Genomic DNA, 18,971 nt, shown 5'->3' with positions numbered 1-18,971 from the left:
CTTTTGCTTTTATTATCTGTAAAATGGCACTGAGCTCACAAGGTTATTAAGAAAGTACTGAGAACACATTCCTGATATTGTCGTAGCCACAAACTTTTCCACCTGCCAAATCTCCAATGTTGGGCCCCGACTCTGAGGATCCCATGATTCCAGCGGTTTGATACCCTTCTCTTCCCCCACTCCGCGCCGTAACAGTTGTTTATTCTTCTGAGACCTCCAGCCCCTGGAACCCATTACTACTGGCCCTTCCTGGTTTCATGTCCATCCTGTCCAATCCAGGTTCTAGTGTCCACCATTACATTTTAAGTCCTTTTTTAGGTCCTCCGAGTAACTTTCATGTGCAGAAAAGATTACTCAAACTAATTTGATTTCTAAAACTAAAATTTATTAAAATTAGAAATCCACAAACCTAGATAATAATTTGTTGACAAATTTTACAATTCTATTCATAAATCTAGTAAATAATAGTGACTTCTTTGGTCCCAATAATAAACTTGGTAGATTAAAATCCTTTGAACATTTGAAACTGCATTTATAAATTTAATAATTCATTCCCCCTTTTTAAGTATCACAATTTTCTAACAAAGCCTCTCAAGTCTTGTAAATGTGACAAATTAAACTTACAAATACGTTGTCATTACAGTAGTAGCTTTTTCAGACTGGCTTCTTTTACTAAGCAAATTTAGATTTAAGGTTCTTTCATGTCTTTTCATGGCTTAGATAACTCATTTCTTTTTATTGCTGAATAATATTTTATTGCATAGAAATATTTGTTTATTCACTCACCTTTTGAAGAAATTCTTGGTTGCTTCCAGTTTTGGACAATTACAAGGTACTATGAACATCTGTATGCTAAATAAATAAATACATTGTCCTGAGTTCTTTTAAATGTCAATACAAACTTAAGACTTCAACTTAAAACTCAAGTCTAAATCAATTATTCAAATACACATTTGTAATCGGTACCATAAGAATGATCTGTTAGAATTCTTGAAATTATCTTAAACAGTACAAGCATGTAAAGTATCACTTTCGTATGTATTCCTTAATGCAAAAATATTAACAGTAGGAGTCTGGAAACATTTCTACTCTTTATCCTAAAACATTGTTGAGGTTAAAAGATACCTAGTGCCCACTGAAAAAATAATTAAGTCATCCCAATTTAGGAGTAACCTTCTCAAGCAATTTGAGGTATTTATTTCCTTCTCAGTTTATGGGGCTGGTCAGCCAGCCAGCTGGATTCTTGCCTTGGATAGTAATGAGACAGTGACCCCTCTTCCCCACCGCAGCTACTCTAAACAGTTGTGTGGTCTTTGTGAGGCTTAGGCCAACTCTCATCCTCTGTAAAACAAGGAATTGGCGGGCTCTCAAGAAAAAGGGAGAGATGGTTAAGCTACTGTCAAGGGCTCAGCAAGGTGAAGAATGAGGTGTCCCATAGAGGTATCCCATTCCTGTTCTGGGCTGGTATTCCATCTTCTGGGCAGCACTTCATCATCACAGAGCTCTAAATGACAGTATGACCAGTCAGTTTGCCTCACAATTCCCCATGCCCGCTCTTTTTGAAAGGAGCTCTATGTGTGTGCCAAAAATTAAAAACAAAACAAAAACACCAAAACCTTCCTGGACCAATAGAAATCAGCCTACGTCAGACTGTGATCTGAGTGCTATGGTAATGGTGCCCTGTGGCAGGAGCTTAGAACCTCTAGGTGAGCCAGAGCCTGCCAGGCTGGCCTGCCACAGAGCCCAGGACACCAGGAAGCACAGACATCTTAAGGTAATTTTAAAAATTATTTTATTTTCACTCATTCCATTTCTAGTGCTCTTAATTGCATGGTGTAGATCCAGGTTGCTGTCTGGTATCTATTCCTTCTGCCTGAAATACTTATTTTCATATATATATACATATATATATGTGGCTGGCTGGTACAGGGATCCTTTTAATATTACTGTAGAGTAGGTCTTCTGGCAATGAATTCCCACTTTTTGTCTGAGAAAGGCTTTATTTCTCTTTCATTTTGAAATATATTTCCACTGGATATAGGATACTGGGTTGAGTTTTTGTTTTTTTACCTCCTTTTAGCACTAAAGTCACTCCATTGTCTTCTAGCTTGCATGGTTTCTGATAAGTCTCTATCATTCTTGGCTTCCTCTGTATGTAATGCCTTTTTTCCTCTGGTTATCTTTAAGATTTTGTCTTTTGTTTTAGCATTTTGGACATTCCTAGTTGTGTGTATGTGTATGTGTATAAATTTATTCTGCTTGGTGTTCTCCGAACTAATTGGGTTTACGGTTTGGTTCTGTCCTTAGTATTGGAATTCCCAGCCTTTATTTTTTCAAATGTTTCTTTTCTCCTGTTCTCCTTCTTTTCTTCTGGGAATCTAACTACACATATGTTAGAACGTTTGATATTGTTTCACAATTCTTGGATGCTGTTTTTTGTTTTGTCCCCCCCCCCCCCTTTGTGTTTCAGTCTGGGTAATCTCTACGGACCTATCTTCATAGTTCACTCATTCTTTCCCTGGCTGTGTCAATTCTACCAATGAACTCACTAAAAGTATTCTTCCTCTGTTAATGTTTCCCATTTTGAGCACTTCCATTTTGATTTTTAGTTTCCATCTCTCTGCTGAGATTACACTTTTGATTTTGCAGTCTACTTTTTTTGTTAGACCCTTTACCATATTAGTTACAGTTATTTTAAATTCCTGTATCAGCACCACACTCCAACCAACTGAGCTTTTTATTGTTGGTTTTTGGCGGCTGGCCAGTACAGGGATCAAACCCTGGACCTTGGTGTTATCAGTACCATGCTCCTCCCAACTGCGCTAACCAGCCAGCCCTTGTATCAGACAGCTCCAACATCTGTGTTCGATGAGTCTGTTTCTACAGATTGTTTTGTCTCTTGGGAGTGTGTCGTTTATCTCTTTCTTTGTAAGTGTTGGTGAAAGTTGACAGACATCTTGTATAGGACAGTAGAGGCCAAGGAAAGGGTTTTTATGTGTGGAAATGAACACATCTTTCCTTCTAGTAGGCCCTTCCTTAGTGTAGGGTTTGAGTTAATCTAGTTAAGAGTCAGGCTAGGCTTGAGGTTTATTGTTACTGTGGTTTCCCCCAGTGTGTCACAAGCTCCAAATTCCTCTACTGATACTTTGGATTTAGGGAGCAGACTGGTTGGCCAGAGTGGTTTCCTCTCTCAATGTGTGCTCCACCCTCAGCTTTAGGTCCTCCCTTTGTGCTGCGCCTCAGACAGGCTCTTCTTTCCATGCTCTTGTCCCTCTCCTAGCAGTATTATTACCTTTTACTCAATGCTTGTTAGCTTAGCATTGGTAGGTCGTGAAGGACATTCTCTGCTGTTCTGAATTAAGGCACTGTGCCTCTGGGTCTTGGGGGTATGGCCTCCTCAGTGCTTCTGTTCCTAGCAGGAGTTCTGGGCCCAGTTTATATCCCTGCCCCTGCCCACGGGTAGTTTTGTTCCTGTTTCATTCCCCCAGATGCAAAGGGGTTGCACCAGTGCCAAAAGTGTGACAATGTTTGGTGCCCTTCCCTCCATAGATCAAGTGGAGTCATTTTGATCCTTTCACAGTAGCTGTCATTTCCTTCCTCTAGATCTTTACCACAAAAGACACTTTATTAAACTTTCTCCGAACTTTTGTGCACCTCAGTGAGGTTTGTGGTGAAAATCCCTGAAGAGGTTGAAGACTCCTATAATTTCTTTGGCCCACTCTGACCAGTATCCACTTGTGTTTACACCAGGTAACCAGTGCTCATGTCTTCTCTTTGATCTTGTGCCTGTCTCTTCTTAGATTTGGAGCCAGTTGATTCCTTCCCCCGGCCCTTTATTTTTTGGCTGCTGGCTGCTATGGGAATCCAAACCCTTGGTGTTGTTACACTGTGCTCTTAACTGCTTAGCTAACCGTCCAGCCCTGACTGCCCTTTGACTCTAACTCTCCAGAAGATATTTTCCAGAGGAATTCTCCTCATGTGTCCACCTCTAAACCAGTCACGGAGAGCAGGGTGGACATCTCCCCTGTCCAAATTGGGACTCAGTCAACAAAGAGGAAGGGAAGAAAGACTGATGGCAGACAATCAACACTGCCTGCAATTGGGAGTCTTTGAAAGACTTTTAAGGAAGGGACAGATTAGAAGATTTATTTTTTTGAAAGACTTCTGTGGTTGCAGGGAGTAGGATGAATCAGGAATCAAGACCACTTATCTACTGTGATAATCCAGAAAAAAGAGGATGGTAGCCTGGATGAAGGATTTGGCAATTGAATGGCGGGATGTGGATGCATTCAAGATAAATACCCATTTCTTAAAATTTAGTTTATTTTTTTACCAGAGTAATACATAAACATAGTTTTAAAAGTAAATAGTGCCACTAAATTAACAATAATAAAAAAACTCAAAATAAGACGCATAATAGAACTACTTGTTGATTTTTTCAACTTTAGGCATTACTTAATTACTCCCCATCAAAAAAGATGAGGGTTTAGTGCTCAAACTGCTTATCCTGCTCACAACAGCACCACACATGCTCTTATTTCCCATCACTCATCCTTTCATTATAATTATACTGTAATTTTGGTTAGATCAGTGTTCAGTGTTTCCATTATGACGCTGTAAATTCTATTGACAGCTGAACCAGTAGTATGAAATTTAGTTTTCATTAACTTCTTTCCCTCCCTCTGGAGTTAATACTTTCTTGGTTTGTTTTAGTTTGCTTATTCTTCCTTTTATTTTTAAAACTTTTTAATATTTGAACTCTTAACAGAGTGCCCCAAGCATAAATGTACACTTCGACAAACAATTATAGAGCAAACACGTAAGCATCACCCTGATATTTAGAGCACTGCTAGCCCCTGGAAATCCCCTCTGTGCAGTAGCATTTTGTGTTGTGTCTGACCATGGAGCCTCAAAGCCTGATTCTTGATTTGTGTTGCTTGAAATTAAGAGTTCTCTCTGATAATACATACATATGTAACTCATATATATAACTTACAGATAATAAAAAAGAATAAAATTACCCACAATTTTCATTTCTCAGTGATAACTAGTTAAGAGTTGGTGTGATCTTTTTCACACATACATACACACACGGATTATATATAGGGCCTTCCATTCCTGAGATAGTGTGGTTAATTGCATTATTGATTTCAATTCCTCACTCCCCTGTGATAAGACTATACACAAAACACTTTTTGCCATATAACTTCACACTGTTCTCCCAACATGGGGTGTGTACCTCCCTGCCCCACTGATGTGCTTGGCCATGTGACTTGCTTTGGCCAAAGGGATGATAGCACATTTGACACGAGGCTTGAAATGTGCTTGTATGATTTCATTTGGCCTCTTGTGTTTCAGTGATACAACATGAGAAGAGTACGCCCTGGGTAGCTGCTGCAGCTTCAGCATGGGACCCAGAAGGAACGACACGGAGCAAACCTGAGTCCAATTCACGAGGACATGCGCAGCCCAGCCTCAACTTGAAGCACAGTTGCTTGGCTGAACCCAGTTTAATTAAACTGATCTAGACTGGCTGAACTCAGCTGATCTTCATGACAAGACTAGAGAGAGCAAAAGCAAGAAAAAGAAAAGTTTGTCTGTAATCACTGGCTAGAAACCCAGACAGGGATTCCTAGCAGCACAGCTGTGCAAAAGCAGCCCAAGAAGCAGAATTGAACCAGGAGACAGGGTTCTGATCCTAGGTGTTGGTCCCAGCAGCTTGAACTTGCTCAGGCTGGGCCTCTCCCTAGCCACCACAGGCAGTACCTCCTCTGAGATGGCTTCCCTGACCATTCTCCCTTCTCCAAGAGTTCAGGGCTCCTTCCTAATCAGTTTTTCTGTGACATCTGTATTTACCTCATCTCTCGGAGGCGACTGCAGCTAATGTTTTGTTTTCTTCCATTTTTTTCTGGAGGTAGCCTTTTCAAGTGCTAGGGGATTGTTTCAGTTTGTACCTTGAAAGGCCCAGAGGCTGTCTCTTGTCTCCCTGGGGGCATTCAAATCCTAGACCCTAGCCTCTGAGGTATGTCTGTATCTAGGCCTGGTGTCTTGAATACTCACTTACCTTCAGCATATTTTCTCTTTGCCACCTAGGAATTTCTATTTCATTCTTTGAAATGGGCTACTTATTTGAAAGTAAATTATGCTATTTTGGTTAGCACCCCCATGGACTGGGATAAGAGGTGGGTACCTACATGAGTTAACTGTCTACCATGTTGACTGGAAAACTGCTTTTTTCATAAGGAATTTTAAAAAACCCAAAAAACCAAACAAAAAAACACAGCTAGAATTATCCCACATAGACAATTTTGTTTCTCACTTTTGTATTTAACAACAACATTCCATACATTTCCCCATGGGCTTGCATCTCATCTCTCAATCCCATGTTTAGTACAGGGCCAGGTTCATGGTCACCAACAAATAAATGTTTGTTGAGTTGAAGGGCATCTTATATAGAAATGAACTCTGGAAAGACCAGTCAAGGTGGGTGGGTGAGAAACCCTGGAAAAATCCCAGGTGAGTGTGGAACAGAACGAAGTGTACATCGGGGTGTGAAGAGATGATGGTATTTAGGCTTCTTTATTTTTATTTTTTTTTAAAGATGACTGTTAAGGGGATCTTAACCCTTGACTTGGTACGGTCAGCACCACGCTCTCCCAAGTGAGCAAACCGGCCATCCCTATTTAGGGATCCGAACCTGTGGCCTTGGTGTTATCAGTAACACAGTCTCCCAAGTGAGCCACAGGCCGGCCCTTATTTAGGGTTCTTTAAAAGACGTTCGGCATGTAGTTCCCAGAACTGTTCAACACACAAAAGCAAGGTCCTCCTTTTCTAGGTATGACTACAAATGTTTACCTATAGCTGAGACTGACTCACAGGGAGGGATCAGGAAGCCACTTACCAGCTGCTGCTGCTTTATTTCTTTTTTTTCATTCGAGGAGCCAAGGAAACTCTGTCAAAGCAGGTGATGCAAGAGTGAAGCTGGCTCAGAAATACTCAATCCCCTCAGGAACTTCTCCAAGAAGGCCATCTTGTAAGCTCCGATCTGGAGATACCTGGGGAAGGGCTTCTTACATTAAGGTCAATAAGAATCTCTAGTGATTATAGCCACAGGGAGACAAATCCAGTTTGTAATTTGCTACAATGCAAAAATATTTGGCTTTCAGTAGAGAAATTAAAAATTCAGAGGACACAGAGTGATAGAATCTTAGAAAGAGTGGGAGAGGGTACGAACAAAGTAATGCTGGCCTTCCTGCAAATTGCAAATGTGACTTGCATTTGTTGAAAACCAGTCATGTTTAATGAATGCATGTTTTCTTTTATTAAAAGACGACTTAATGCCATCTGCTGGAAAATTTATCAGAAATTTTCCAAATGCACAAATCTATAGCATCCCTATAGATGTGGTGTCCTTTTACTGCACATAATCTGCACAACTGTGCAATTCAGAGTAAAAACTAACATTTGGTCCAACTCTACTATATGCCAGACACTGTGCTGGGGACTTTCCATACATCTATCATTTAATTTGAACAAACACCATATGAGATAGGTCCATGAACAAAATATTAGGACATCTGGGGCGGGGAGAAAAAGAAGAGGATATGATCAGGAAAAGGCAGAAGGGGGCTTCATCTGTACTGGTAATGGAGACTGAACCTCAGTGACAGGTTTATGGGTGAGTTATAGCTTTCTTTTAACTTGGTACATGTTTAAAGTGTTTACAATGATAATTTAAATCGCTTGTGAAGAAAACATTCAGAAAGGTTAAGTACCTGATCCAAAAATTATACAGCCGAACAGAACTCTGATTAGAAGCAGGGCATGTGCAGTTCCCATAGGTTGCTTCTTTGAAGTGGTTAAATTTAGCACAGGGTCACAGGAAGGATATAAAGTCTAGGAATTATTTGTCTATGTAAGACTGACTCAAAAACCAGAGTATCTTGTGGTACTCTCTACATATCTACTTGGAGAATACTAGTCTGAATTTCATATTATTACATACAAGTGGTGGAAAATAGAAAGATTTAGCATCTAGTCTAGTAACTTGGTCAGGATCATTGCTTAGCTCTTCAGTCAACTATGATTTCACCAGGGGCTCATTAAATAAACATATTGTCATGTTAATTCAGTTTGACCTATGACTTATAACTATAGCTGGAAACGTAAGGGCAAGGTTCTTATGATCTTCAGGTGCTCTTTATGTAACAATATTCCCATTCACTCACTGCGTTTGTGTGCATAGTGGGAGAGGAAGGTGGCAGTGGGAGTGGAGGAGGGAACTATCATTTATTGAGCATCTATGACAAGCCAGGTATGGTGCTACGCATTTTCTTTGTACTATTCCATTCAGTCCTCTTCAATCCTGAAGAATAGGCCCACTTTTTAAAAAAAGGTTTTTATAAGGATGCACAGATTAGTAAGACATGCAAGTAGGGTGACAGACAATAAAGAAACCAAAGAATACAATGAGAAAAAAGAGCAAAGGTAGTGATAACAGTGGGGGAAGCAGGGAGAGGAGACTTTAGATGTTAGATGGGTGGAACATACGTTAGGATCAAAGTTTTTAGACTTATTTTTTGAGGAGGAAAACTTACCTTAAAAGGCTTTTGGTTAACTTTTTCCTTAACCAGGAAAAGGCCCTGGGAAGACAGCCTCTCTAGCACCCATGTCACCTATGGCCACAATCCCTAAAGCTGAGGCACAAGGGAGGAGAAAATTACCAGCAAAGAGGTAGGCAAGGATGGGTGATTAATAAACTACTAAAACCCAATTTTAGTCTTGGGAGAGAATCTGCTGGTGGAAATCTGTAGGAAGTGGTGACAAAATTAGATTTTTAAGAGAGATATTCAAATGGTCAGTTCTAATTATAACCACGCTTGGTAACAAGTGAAACAAAGATGAAATTTAAAGACTGAGACTAAATTACAATTCCCAAATCTGTCAACCAACCTCCAGTTTTTGTTACTTTAGGACTACAGTAAGTACCTGTTCCCTGAAGGTCTATTTTACAAAATACACTTTGGTTCTGACAGTCCCACTCTAACAGTTTAATCTTCCTGTCTCATGTATGAAATAGGAATAAATGTGTTAGAAATTAAAGTTCTTATAAGTTGGATGGGCATTTCAAATACAAGATATTACATGATGATTCCCTGTATCTAAACCACATTTCACAACTCTCAATATTCTCAACACTGACATGTTGGTGCTATAAAACAGTATGAGTGAACACACTGAAGGGAAACTAGAAATCTGGGATAACAGCATTTTCTCTGGTTTCAATTTTTTTCACTATGGTTAAATGAGAAAGAATAAATGGTAATTCAAGTCTACTCTTGTAGACTTCACTCATTTGGTGTTAATAGGCCAGTACATTGTTTCACCTCTTTTACCAGCCCTTTTGGTCCTTTCTATTTAAGTTGCCAAATGTTCCCACAAGCTCACCAGCATACCCTCAGACTAGGCCCCAAGAATGTAAGTTGCCTCCAGGGCTGGGGCATCTCCAAGGCTGATCTTCCACAGGGCTTACTGCCATTCACTGAACACTGGTCTTTTCTGCTAAAACAAGCTATCTCCAAGGGTTTGGATCCCTGTACCAGCCAGCCACCCAAACAAAACAAGACGGAAAAAAGCAAGCTATCTCTATGAATCTTTTTATTTAAGGACCACTCAAACTTTCTAACATCAGTGTCAGAGCTGAAAAAGACCCCCAGAAGAGACCTCACTCAGCATCCTCCTGCTTAAACAAACACAGAAGTCCTGAGGAGGAAAGTCCCTTTGCCAAAGATTGTACTGTGAACTACTGACAAAGTTAAGACCAAAGACTAATCTTCCATACAAGAGGGCCAGGGGAATTAAGTTTGTTTATCAAGGGCATAACAGGTGCCAGACACTTGACATACACTCTCATTCAGTCCCACAGAAGCAGCGGTCCCATTTTACAGATGAAACTGATTCACAAATTAAATGATCTGCCTAGAAGCTGAGTGTGTGACAGGGCAGGAATGAAACCAGTCTTGTTCAGCAACAACTCATACTCTCTTCACTGTACTTCAGATGTCAAAAACGCCCAGACTTCAGTACTCCTCGACCAACCTTAATCCATCCCATTTAACATCTCTATCAACCCAATATTAAATTCAAAATACATGAAAACTATACCATCTATCACACGGTGTCGGTTGGAGAAGCATGTTGCTCAGGCCGCAGGGACATTTCATTTATTTAAATGTTTTTATTTAAAAAAAATTAAAGACCTTCATGGCACAACTCTTCCCAGCACAGTTGTTTTAGTTATACCAATTACAATACAATTACGACCAATAAATCAGGGGTAAGGGGGTGGGCTTTTGACTTCAAACTTAAAAAAAAGGGGGGGGCCACTTCAAACAAAGTTAAAAAATACTTTAAAAACCTTTGAGAGTAATTGCCAACACAACTGTTTTATATTAGGATTCCATTTCCTGCCATCTAAGCAATGCAGACACAGGTAGTGCTGAGAAATAAAGTGTCCCAATACAAGGTATACAGATGAGGTAATTTACAACAACACAGAAGTTGTTACTCTGTAAACCCTTACCCCTCCCCCCCCGACCCCACCCAGTTGGGTCTTTTTTTCTCTCTCCATGCTTCTGCAGTGACTCCTTAAGTAGCATTTTTTAAACTTCTATTTATTTGAAAAGGCTCTTGGGTGGCACTTCAGAGTCCTCTGCACATCTTCAGTTTCTTGCACGGTCTGATGGGTGTAAGAAGGTCCTGCTGTCTGTAGCTCTCCACATCAGCCTCAGCTACACCTAGATTTCTGAGCTAGAAGGGTGGGGTATGAAGTCTTGATTTACAACCCTCCTTCCCATCTCAAAAGAAAGAATTCATTAGTCATAAGTGTCCTGTTCAAATCACAATCCAGTGCAAACGTAATCACAAATTGCATCTCTGGCACATCTGGTGCTTTTAGCTTCTGCACAAATTCAACATGGTAACCCTCACAGCATTCTAGGGCATAAAAGGGTCAAGTACAATAAGTACAATAAATATCCACTGTAAGTGGCCACAAAGAAGAAAATCACCCTGCCACATAGTCAGAATGTTTTCCCTTCAGCTCTCCCTATGGTTGAGAAGCACTATAAAAGGAGGCTTTAGCTTCCTCTAAAGTTTGCCATTATATTCATTAAAGCCACCACTTTGATAAAGTTACTAAAGCCAAGATGGGTTACAAAGTTAGACAGGTTGATTAAATTCAATTCCCAAACAATTATGTTTACCTATGTGATGCCCAGGTGAGAAAGGCATGTGAATCTATAAAGATAAGAGAATGGGGAACTAAGATTTTAGGCCTTAAAATATGTTGGAAGAATTTTTCCTAGTCCCCACAAGCAGCTACTGTAATGAAATAACAGGAGAAAATACAGAGCTGATGGTTTTGCTATTGTGCTTAAAAAACTAGGCTTCCTCAGTGAAGCACCTGATAAACTTAGGTGGTTGGATTACAGTGGAAATTCCACTTTACACACACACACAAACACACAAAAACTGGCGACTTTTTCCATCCCCAATCCCTGCACCGCTGACACACAAAATGAGTTTTATGGCAAAGGATCCTTAATCCCCAGAGACGCTTTGGCTTGTGGTGCTTTTTTAAGGCCTCTCTGCCCTGCCTGGTACCATGGGTCAAACGAGGGGTGTATAAAAATGGGGGAGTTGTGAAGCCTCCATGGTACAAGGCTGCAGGCCCCTCAGATGTGAACGTGAGACACCCACCCAGCGAGACCTTTACACAGGGAACTTAAATCTAACCTTGATAAATAAAACCAAACGTTTATTTACACCAAAGAATTCCAACACTGGATCTTTCACATATGAAGGACAAAGTATTATATATATACACACACAGCAAGGGGTGGCAGGGCTGTAACAAGAGAGTTTATAGTTTTCCCACAATTACAGGTCTACCATTTCAGTTTCATTGGAGATAGTGGCTCTGCTCCTATCTTTCAGATACATTTACAAGACTGAGGAGCAGGTTTTCTCACTGGATGGCATGTGAGAGAAAGGGAAGGTAGGAGGAAAAGAAGGTAGAAAGCTTAAAATGAAACTCAGTATGGCCACAACTTCCATTAGCTCTTGAGAGTGGCTAGCATGAAACCATACAGACAATGTTTGCTTCTTTTGTAAAAAGCAGTTAAGTTATGCCCAGTAACTAACTGAATTCAAAATGGCCAAGTCAAAGAAAACTGAAAAAGATTTTGCCTTCCCCCCGCCTACCTGCTATGGAACACAACATGTTGGGAGATGAAAGGGGAAAGACCAAGGTAAGCACCCTGGGAGGGAAGGTATCAAAATTTTAAACTAAATTATAGCTAAAGTTATAAGCGAGTTAGATTTAGGGTTGGGTCAATAAGACATGATTCATACTGAACAGAAGATTTTAGGATCCATCTGCACTTTGGGTAGATTTTCAACATCTCAGTGTAACTAAGACACACTTCCACTAGAGTCACCAGGATAACCCCACTGAAGAACTTCTGGAGTAAAGTGATATAAATGACTAGCAGTATACTACTCCTATAGACTGGGTCCTCCCTTCTTCCTCTCCTTCCTGCCTCCCTTGAGAAGCTACATTTTTTAATCTCTGGAGAAGAGCATGAGATATAAACCACCCAAAGTGTGGGATGGTGAGGGAGCAATGGTGGGAATGGGAAAAAATCTCCACACAAATGCAGCAGCCGGGATTGAGGCTGGTTTATGTTTGTTCTTTGTGATGAGGAAATGAATTTGGAAGAAAAGAAAAAAAATTTGTGAAATATTCCACCTGCAGGTAATTTTTCAGGGAATCCCCTGAGTTATGAAAAGTTCGAGTTTAAAAAAAAAGAAAAAAAAGAAAATCAGCCTATTATATATATTTTTTTTATGACTGAACTACTATAAATCCATAAGCAACGGTTCAGACACGGTGCTTCTGAAGTATTTCACCCCTCCCTGCAAGGCGCAAGCTGCATCAAGGAGAGGGTGGACTTCCCCACCTCTGCTCAGGCATCAGGAGACAGATGGGGCCATTACTGCTGAGCGCCAGCGGCAGCTGGAACAGGCATCCCAAGGGGATTGGCAGCAGCAATCACTGGTGAGCCTGCCAGAGGTCCAAGGGGTGAAGGGGTTGGCACTGAAGAAATCCCTGAAAGAAAACAGCCAACAATGAGCCACAAACACTAACTATGCCAATTTTAGTCACCAGTTTTTCATAGCACTCATCTCAAAAGTAACACAATTGTTTCTTTATCGAAGGCTTCCTTTTAGCCAGATTTTTACATATACTTTAAGTCTAATCTTGACAAATTCAAGTTAAAATGGCAAGTCCTAATGAATTAAAGAGATCTAGGCTTAGAGAGTGTAAGCAGTTTGTCTTAGATCCATGGTTAGCAAGTGGCAACTATTCTTGGATTCCAACCCAGGTCTGTCTAAGGCAGCACTGTCCAACACAATGGCCACTAGTCAGCCACATGTGATCACTGAGCACTTGAAACGTGACTAATGCAACTGAGGAACTCAATTTTTTATTTTATTCATTTTTAATTAAATAGCCACATGTGGCTAATCACTACCATACTGAACAGCACAGGAATGCAGTCAAAGCTCATGAGCTCAGATAGCACACTGCTTTGATAGCTGGCAGCTTTCAAAATTATTAAAAGTCATTTTGAGTAAGAAAAGGAGCACTTTCCATCTCTATGTTAAAACTGTGTTTTGGAATTTATTTCTATTTGGTTTCTTCCATTCACTAATTACCAGAATTACCTGTTAGCTTGCCCTCAGTTGGCCAGTTCTTTAATTTTCAAAATGTTATATATACATATATGTATTTTAAAAGGTAATACATTCACATGGTTCACAATATAAAAGGGTCAAAAGAGTATACAGTAAAAATCTCCCATGCCCTGTTGCTCAGCCATTTATGGCACCTTTCTGGAGGTGTATCCTTCCAGAGATATTTTATGCACATACATGAGTATAATTTTATAAGAATATGCATATAAGAATCATAGGTAAGAACATGATTATATATTCTTGCCCACTCCTACTCTTGGCCATGGTTCTGCATCTTGCTTTTTTCATTTCACAATATCATCTTGGAGTTAAGAGCTCTAACAGAACATGAAATATGTACTCATTCTTTTCTCTGGCCACACATATTCTACTGAATGGATGTCCCCCAACTGATTTAACCAGTTCCCTACTGACAGTTGTTTTTAATGTTTTGCTATTACAAATAAGGCTACGAGTAACCTTGGATATAAATCATCTTGCACACAGGCAAGATAACCAGAGGATAAGTTCTAGAAGGCAGCTAATTCTTTTAAAAAATGGGACAACAGCAATTATTTCAGGGTGTCTAGTAAATGCCCTCACTTTCACAAGTACACCCATTTGGATGTTGCCTACATGTATAATTCTTAGGGTATGGGCCTATGGTTTCTTTTGAGTAATTGTGTACTCTACAAAAACTCACTGTAAATCAACAATAATGAAAAACAATTTCATATACACTTTTATAATTTACTAGGCACACTGTAGTTGCTCTGGCAAAGATCACAGAACTGTCCTTATATACATACATACCAATGTACAAACCCCACCTCTATCCCACAACTTCTTAATCTTGTTTCTGAGGATCAAGTAACTACTGTCACTTTAAACTGAGAGATAATAGGAGCTCTTTTTACTTTTCATGGCTTGCTGGAACTTTCAATCCCTCTGTAACATATTTTCAGTTAGGGATGCTGGGATTCTGGCCTAGAAGACTGTTGATACCCTATTCAAGACAGTGTCACTATGGGCCGGCCCGTGGCTCACTAGGGAGAGTGCGGTGCTGATAACACCAAGGCCCCGGGTTCGGATCCCATGTAGGGATGGCCGGTTAGCTCATTGGGTGAGCATGGTGCTGACAACACCAAGTCAAGGGTTAAGATCCCCCTACCGGTCATCTTTAAAAAAAAAAAAAAAAAAAAAAAAAGACAGTGTCACTAAAGTAGATGGTGTCAAATGCATCCTGAAACCTGGTGGGAAAAGGCCAGATGTCATTAAGGCCATCATTACATAGAAGAGAAGGTACAAAAGAAATCAGGTCAGGCCACAAAGAGAAGGCAAAACGAATAACTGTATAGTTGGCCCTCAGTATTCATAGGGGGTTGGTCTCAGGATCCTCCATGGATACAAAAATTCTTGGATGCTCAAGTCCTTTATATAAAATGGTACAATATTTGAATATATCCTATGCATATCCTCCTGAATTTTAAATCGTCTCTAGATTACTTATAATACCTCATACAATGTAAATGCTATGTAAATAGTTGTTACACTGTATTTTTAAAATGTGTATTGTATTTTATTGTTGTTGTATTACTTAAAATTTTTTTTTCCTCTCAAATATTTTCAATCTGTGGTCGGTTGAACCCGCAGATGTTGAACCCATGGCTACAAAAGACTGACTGTAATTGACTTTCACATTTTTTAATGGAAATTTACCAAAGAACTGACCTGACATCATATTGGCGCTGCTGACAGGTGTACTGCCCCCTGGCATGCTAGATGAACCCATTCGAGCTTGATCCTTCACAACAGTGTCTAGAAAAGAGACAAAAAGATTAGGCGCTGTTTTGCTTGAAGGATTAAACTAATGGTCTAGGGGCCTGAAAGTAGCCACCTTTGCATTTTATTTATACTCCATATAATTCCCAGAAGAACTTAGGGTGGCAACTGCCTTCACCATGAATTAGAGTAGTAGTATAAAATAAGAAATATCTTTCCTATGAAACAGTGGTAAAGGCCAACTCTTACACCAAATGGTAGGAAGATGAGGTAATTATCCATAGCAGAGCTAATATAAAATGAAGCTGGTCTCATCAGGATTTAATGGAGACAATACTTGTACAATTTAACCTTACCAAGAGAGTAATATATTATCAGAGTGAACTGGTTTTAGCGGTCCACAGCTCAGCTGGTCAGCATGGTGCCATGTAAGTCAAAGCTATAGATCTGTGCAGGTTAGTGCTATGACCACAGACCTCTCTCTCCATCAACCAGTCTTTCTGCTTCAGGTACAGGAGACCAGACAAAAGCATACTGATTCACTACAAAACCATTCCACCATCCCCCAAAGAACAATTCATTTTGAAGCTGACATCACAGATGGGATGGGTCTAAGTGGCATTTTCACCCAGGATGGCACAGCTGTACTCACAAACCTAAGTCAAGATGTTCACACAATATTAAGATTTGCAAGCACCATTGGCTCTCTCCAATGAATAATTGCCAGAAACAGAACAGATACAAGAGCACTTTAAAAAGTTCATGGAAAGATTCATATTATATTTTAATTCTATTTTTCCACAAACTTTTAGAAGTACTCTTGTATAGAGCAGTTTGTTCTAATTCAACCACTTCAGACCAAGCACAGAAGTGTCACCTACACAGTAAGAAACAAGTTTACTTTGGCGTACTGTGTCAGGTGCTTTGTCAGACAAGAATCCTCCCAACAATTCTGTAAGACAGTTGACATTACTGTTCCCATTTGAAAAAACTGAGGCTCAGTGTGGGTGAACTAACTTTGCAGTGAGCTAACGGGAGCTGAAACTGCGAGTCTGTTCTGTAAAACCCTGGCCCAAAGCTTTCTTCATAGCCTACAGTTTGCTGGGCAGTGGTGGGAGGGTTAAATAGGATCTGTGGAGTAGACCGTTGGACTCACAGAAATAGGGGTGCTCCATGGCCTCTCTTGCAGTGAGCCGTGACTGGTGGTCATATCGCAGCAGCTTGTCCAGAAAATCCAACGCCTCAGGGCTGACAAGATGCTGGTTTTCACTGTGGACAAAGCGTTCCCATCGCTTACGAGAGTGTCTGCAGAGCCAAAAGGGGGAATGAGAAACTACCACGGGGTAGAGAAGCCCAACATTTCATTCCTACATTTTCCTTAGTGGTTAGGAGCCCAGCCAATAGCAGAAAGAGATCAAAAATCAAGAGTAGTCTCGTACCACTATGCCACTGGAGGGACAACAAAGCTAATCAGTGTTGCAGAAAAGTGAAATCTGGGTCTTCTCAATTTAAAGAAACATAATTCAGGTTACTTCATAAGATGTAAATGCTCCTGTACAGCAGAGGGTCAGGCAGCTGGGCTAACCAGGCCTCTTTCCCATCCCCACACACATTTCTGGTATCTCAGCCACCTGGCAAGCAAAAGCCTTTGCTTCAGGTAAGCCCAGCTCCTCCTGTTAAGTGGTTAGAGTATTAGTATTTTGTCTAGTCACTACTGTCAGAGTCATTGCATATCAGTTTTGGAGCATATGTTTTTATTTCTATTTCTTTTACTTGGAGAGGGTTTTGTCCTCTAAAGATGCAAGCTAAATCAAGAGAGACTTTGATTCTTGATTCAATTGTAACCCTTCTACTAGAACCTACATTTCATTCATTTCACAGGAGTCCTCTATTATCCCCACACTCAGACTCCTGTGAGTTTGGGAAAATGGCCATTTAAGCCAATGTTTTATTTTATTTTTTATTTTTGGCAGCTGGCCAGTACAAGGATCCACACTCTTGACCTTGGTGTTATCAGCACTAAGGTCTAACCAAGTGAGCTAACCAGCCAGCCTAATCCAATGCTTTTAGTGCAGTCCTGCTCAATACAGCATCCTGCAGCACCGAATCACCGACATATGAGAAGTTTGGCAAAGAGAACATAACTATTTTGAGGATTCAAAGTACCAGTTCACACCAAAAGTGCTTAAGCCACCGATGCACAAATTTTGTTCCATGACTTACCTGCCCAGGATATCATTGAAACGTGGATCTAATTCAATGTTGTATTTGTCAATATAGTCATATAAATCTTCTGTCCCCAGAACCTTGGCTATCCTCACCAACTAGTATTGAAGAAAGACAAAAACCCACATCACAAGCACATTACATGATTAAACCAACAATCAACCATGACTGAATTAAAAGAAAGGGATCATCATGCCTACAGGTATGAATGGGTTACCTCCTAACAGTTTACACTTCAAATTTCTGCATGTGGCAGAAGCGGATTTCCACATAAAATTCCCTAAATCAACATGAAAGTGTTAGTAAAAGCAAACTGCTTTCCTTTTGAAATGTCTCCCTGGTGAAGTCTTCATTTTTTTCCCCTCAAAACCCAGTTGAAGATGTCACTTCTTTTGGTAAGCTCCCCTTTCACACTCACACTATTCAGCACTACTGCCTTTTGTACTTTGTCACACTTCTATTGTCAGCTATGACTGCAATTTATTTCCTTCCATGTTTAATTTCCTTTCCTTTGAGAGGAAGGACTATTTTTTCTTTCTTCCTGTATTCCTCATTCCTATGTAGCATCTGATAGAGAGTGGCTGACTTTCACTTAATTCAGGTGGTATGCTCTGACTTATTAAAAATGGCCATTGTGCTCAAAGGAATAGGGCAACAGTACCTTCCACAAAGTATTGGAATCATTCCAGGTTCTCTTGAATGAAATGGCCCCTTGATCTTCAAGGGGGAAGTGGAGTTAGTCATCTGTATTTCTACTGCTACACATCAACTCAATCCGTATAAAGAGACAAAAGGATCATAGAAATTCCAAATACCACATATAAATGAATATATTGAAGAAAACATTCCCAACTCTAATGAAGGCTCATGTTAGGAGATTTTAAGGTAATGTCTCATTTTTTAATCTCGATGACAGTTACATAGCTGTTCATTTCAATATTACTCTTTGAATTATACATTATGTTTTACAAAACATTTTATATGTATTCTTCACAATAAAACAAGCAATGCAAACTAAAAAAGACTGGGGGAAAAGTCTGTTTTCAAAAGGCTATACTTGTAGTTCTTAAAAAGTCAATCTGAGGATCAATGTCACAAGCAGTGAATTATTCCCCACCCTCAGAGATTCTGAATTAATAGATCTCAGGTGGGTAGTTAGGTAT

The 18,971-nt window shown here is 40.0% G+C and overlaps 1 protein-coding gene across 4 annotated transcripts in view; it reads right to left on the bottom strand.

Moving 5' to 3' along the window:
- Positions 1–10,217: 10,217 nt before the first annotated feature.
- CSNK2A1 (casein kinase 2 alpha 1) overlaps positions 10,218–18,971 on the bottom strand; it is a 51,772-nt gene continuing 43,018 nt past the window's right edge. For 3 of the 4 annotated variants that reach the window (XM_063098545.1, XM_063098522.1, XM_063098529.1), the window contains 4 exons: positions 17,806–17,906; positions 16,739–16,887; positions 15,532–15,618; positions 11,798–13,171 (listed from right to left, as the gene is read on the bottom strand). In XM_063098545.1, the coding sequence (XP_062954615.1) occupies positions 13,056–13,171; positions 15,532–15,618; positions 16,739–16,887; positions 17,806–17,906 (453 nt within the window). In that variant the 3' untranslated portion in view covers positions 11,798–13,055. Of the gene's footprint in view, positions 10,810–11,797; positions 13,172–15,531; positions 15,619–16,738; positions 16,888–17,805; positions 17,907–18,971 lie in introns of those variants that run through there. The other variant, XM_063098536.1, reaches the window with a different exon arrangement.

The sequence above is a fragment of the Cynocephalus volans genome, chromosome 1 (assembly GCF_027409185.1).
Source record: "Cynocephalus volans isolate mCynVol1 chromosome 1, mCynVol1.pri, whole genome shotgun sequence".
Classification (NCBI taxonomy): domain Eukaryota; kingdom Metazoa; phylum Chordata; class Mammalia; order Dermoptera; family Cynocephalidae; genus Cynocephalus; species Cynocephalus volans.
This window is presented reverse-complemented; position numbering and strand designations above follow the sequence as displayed.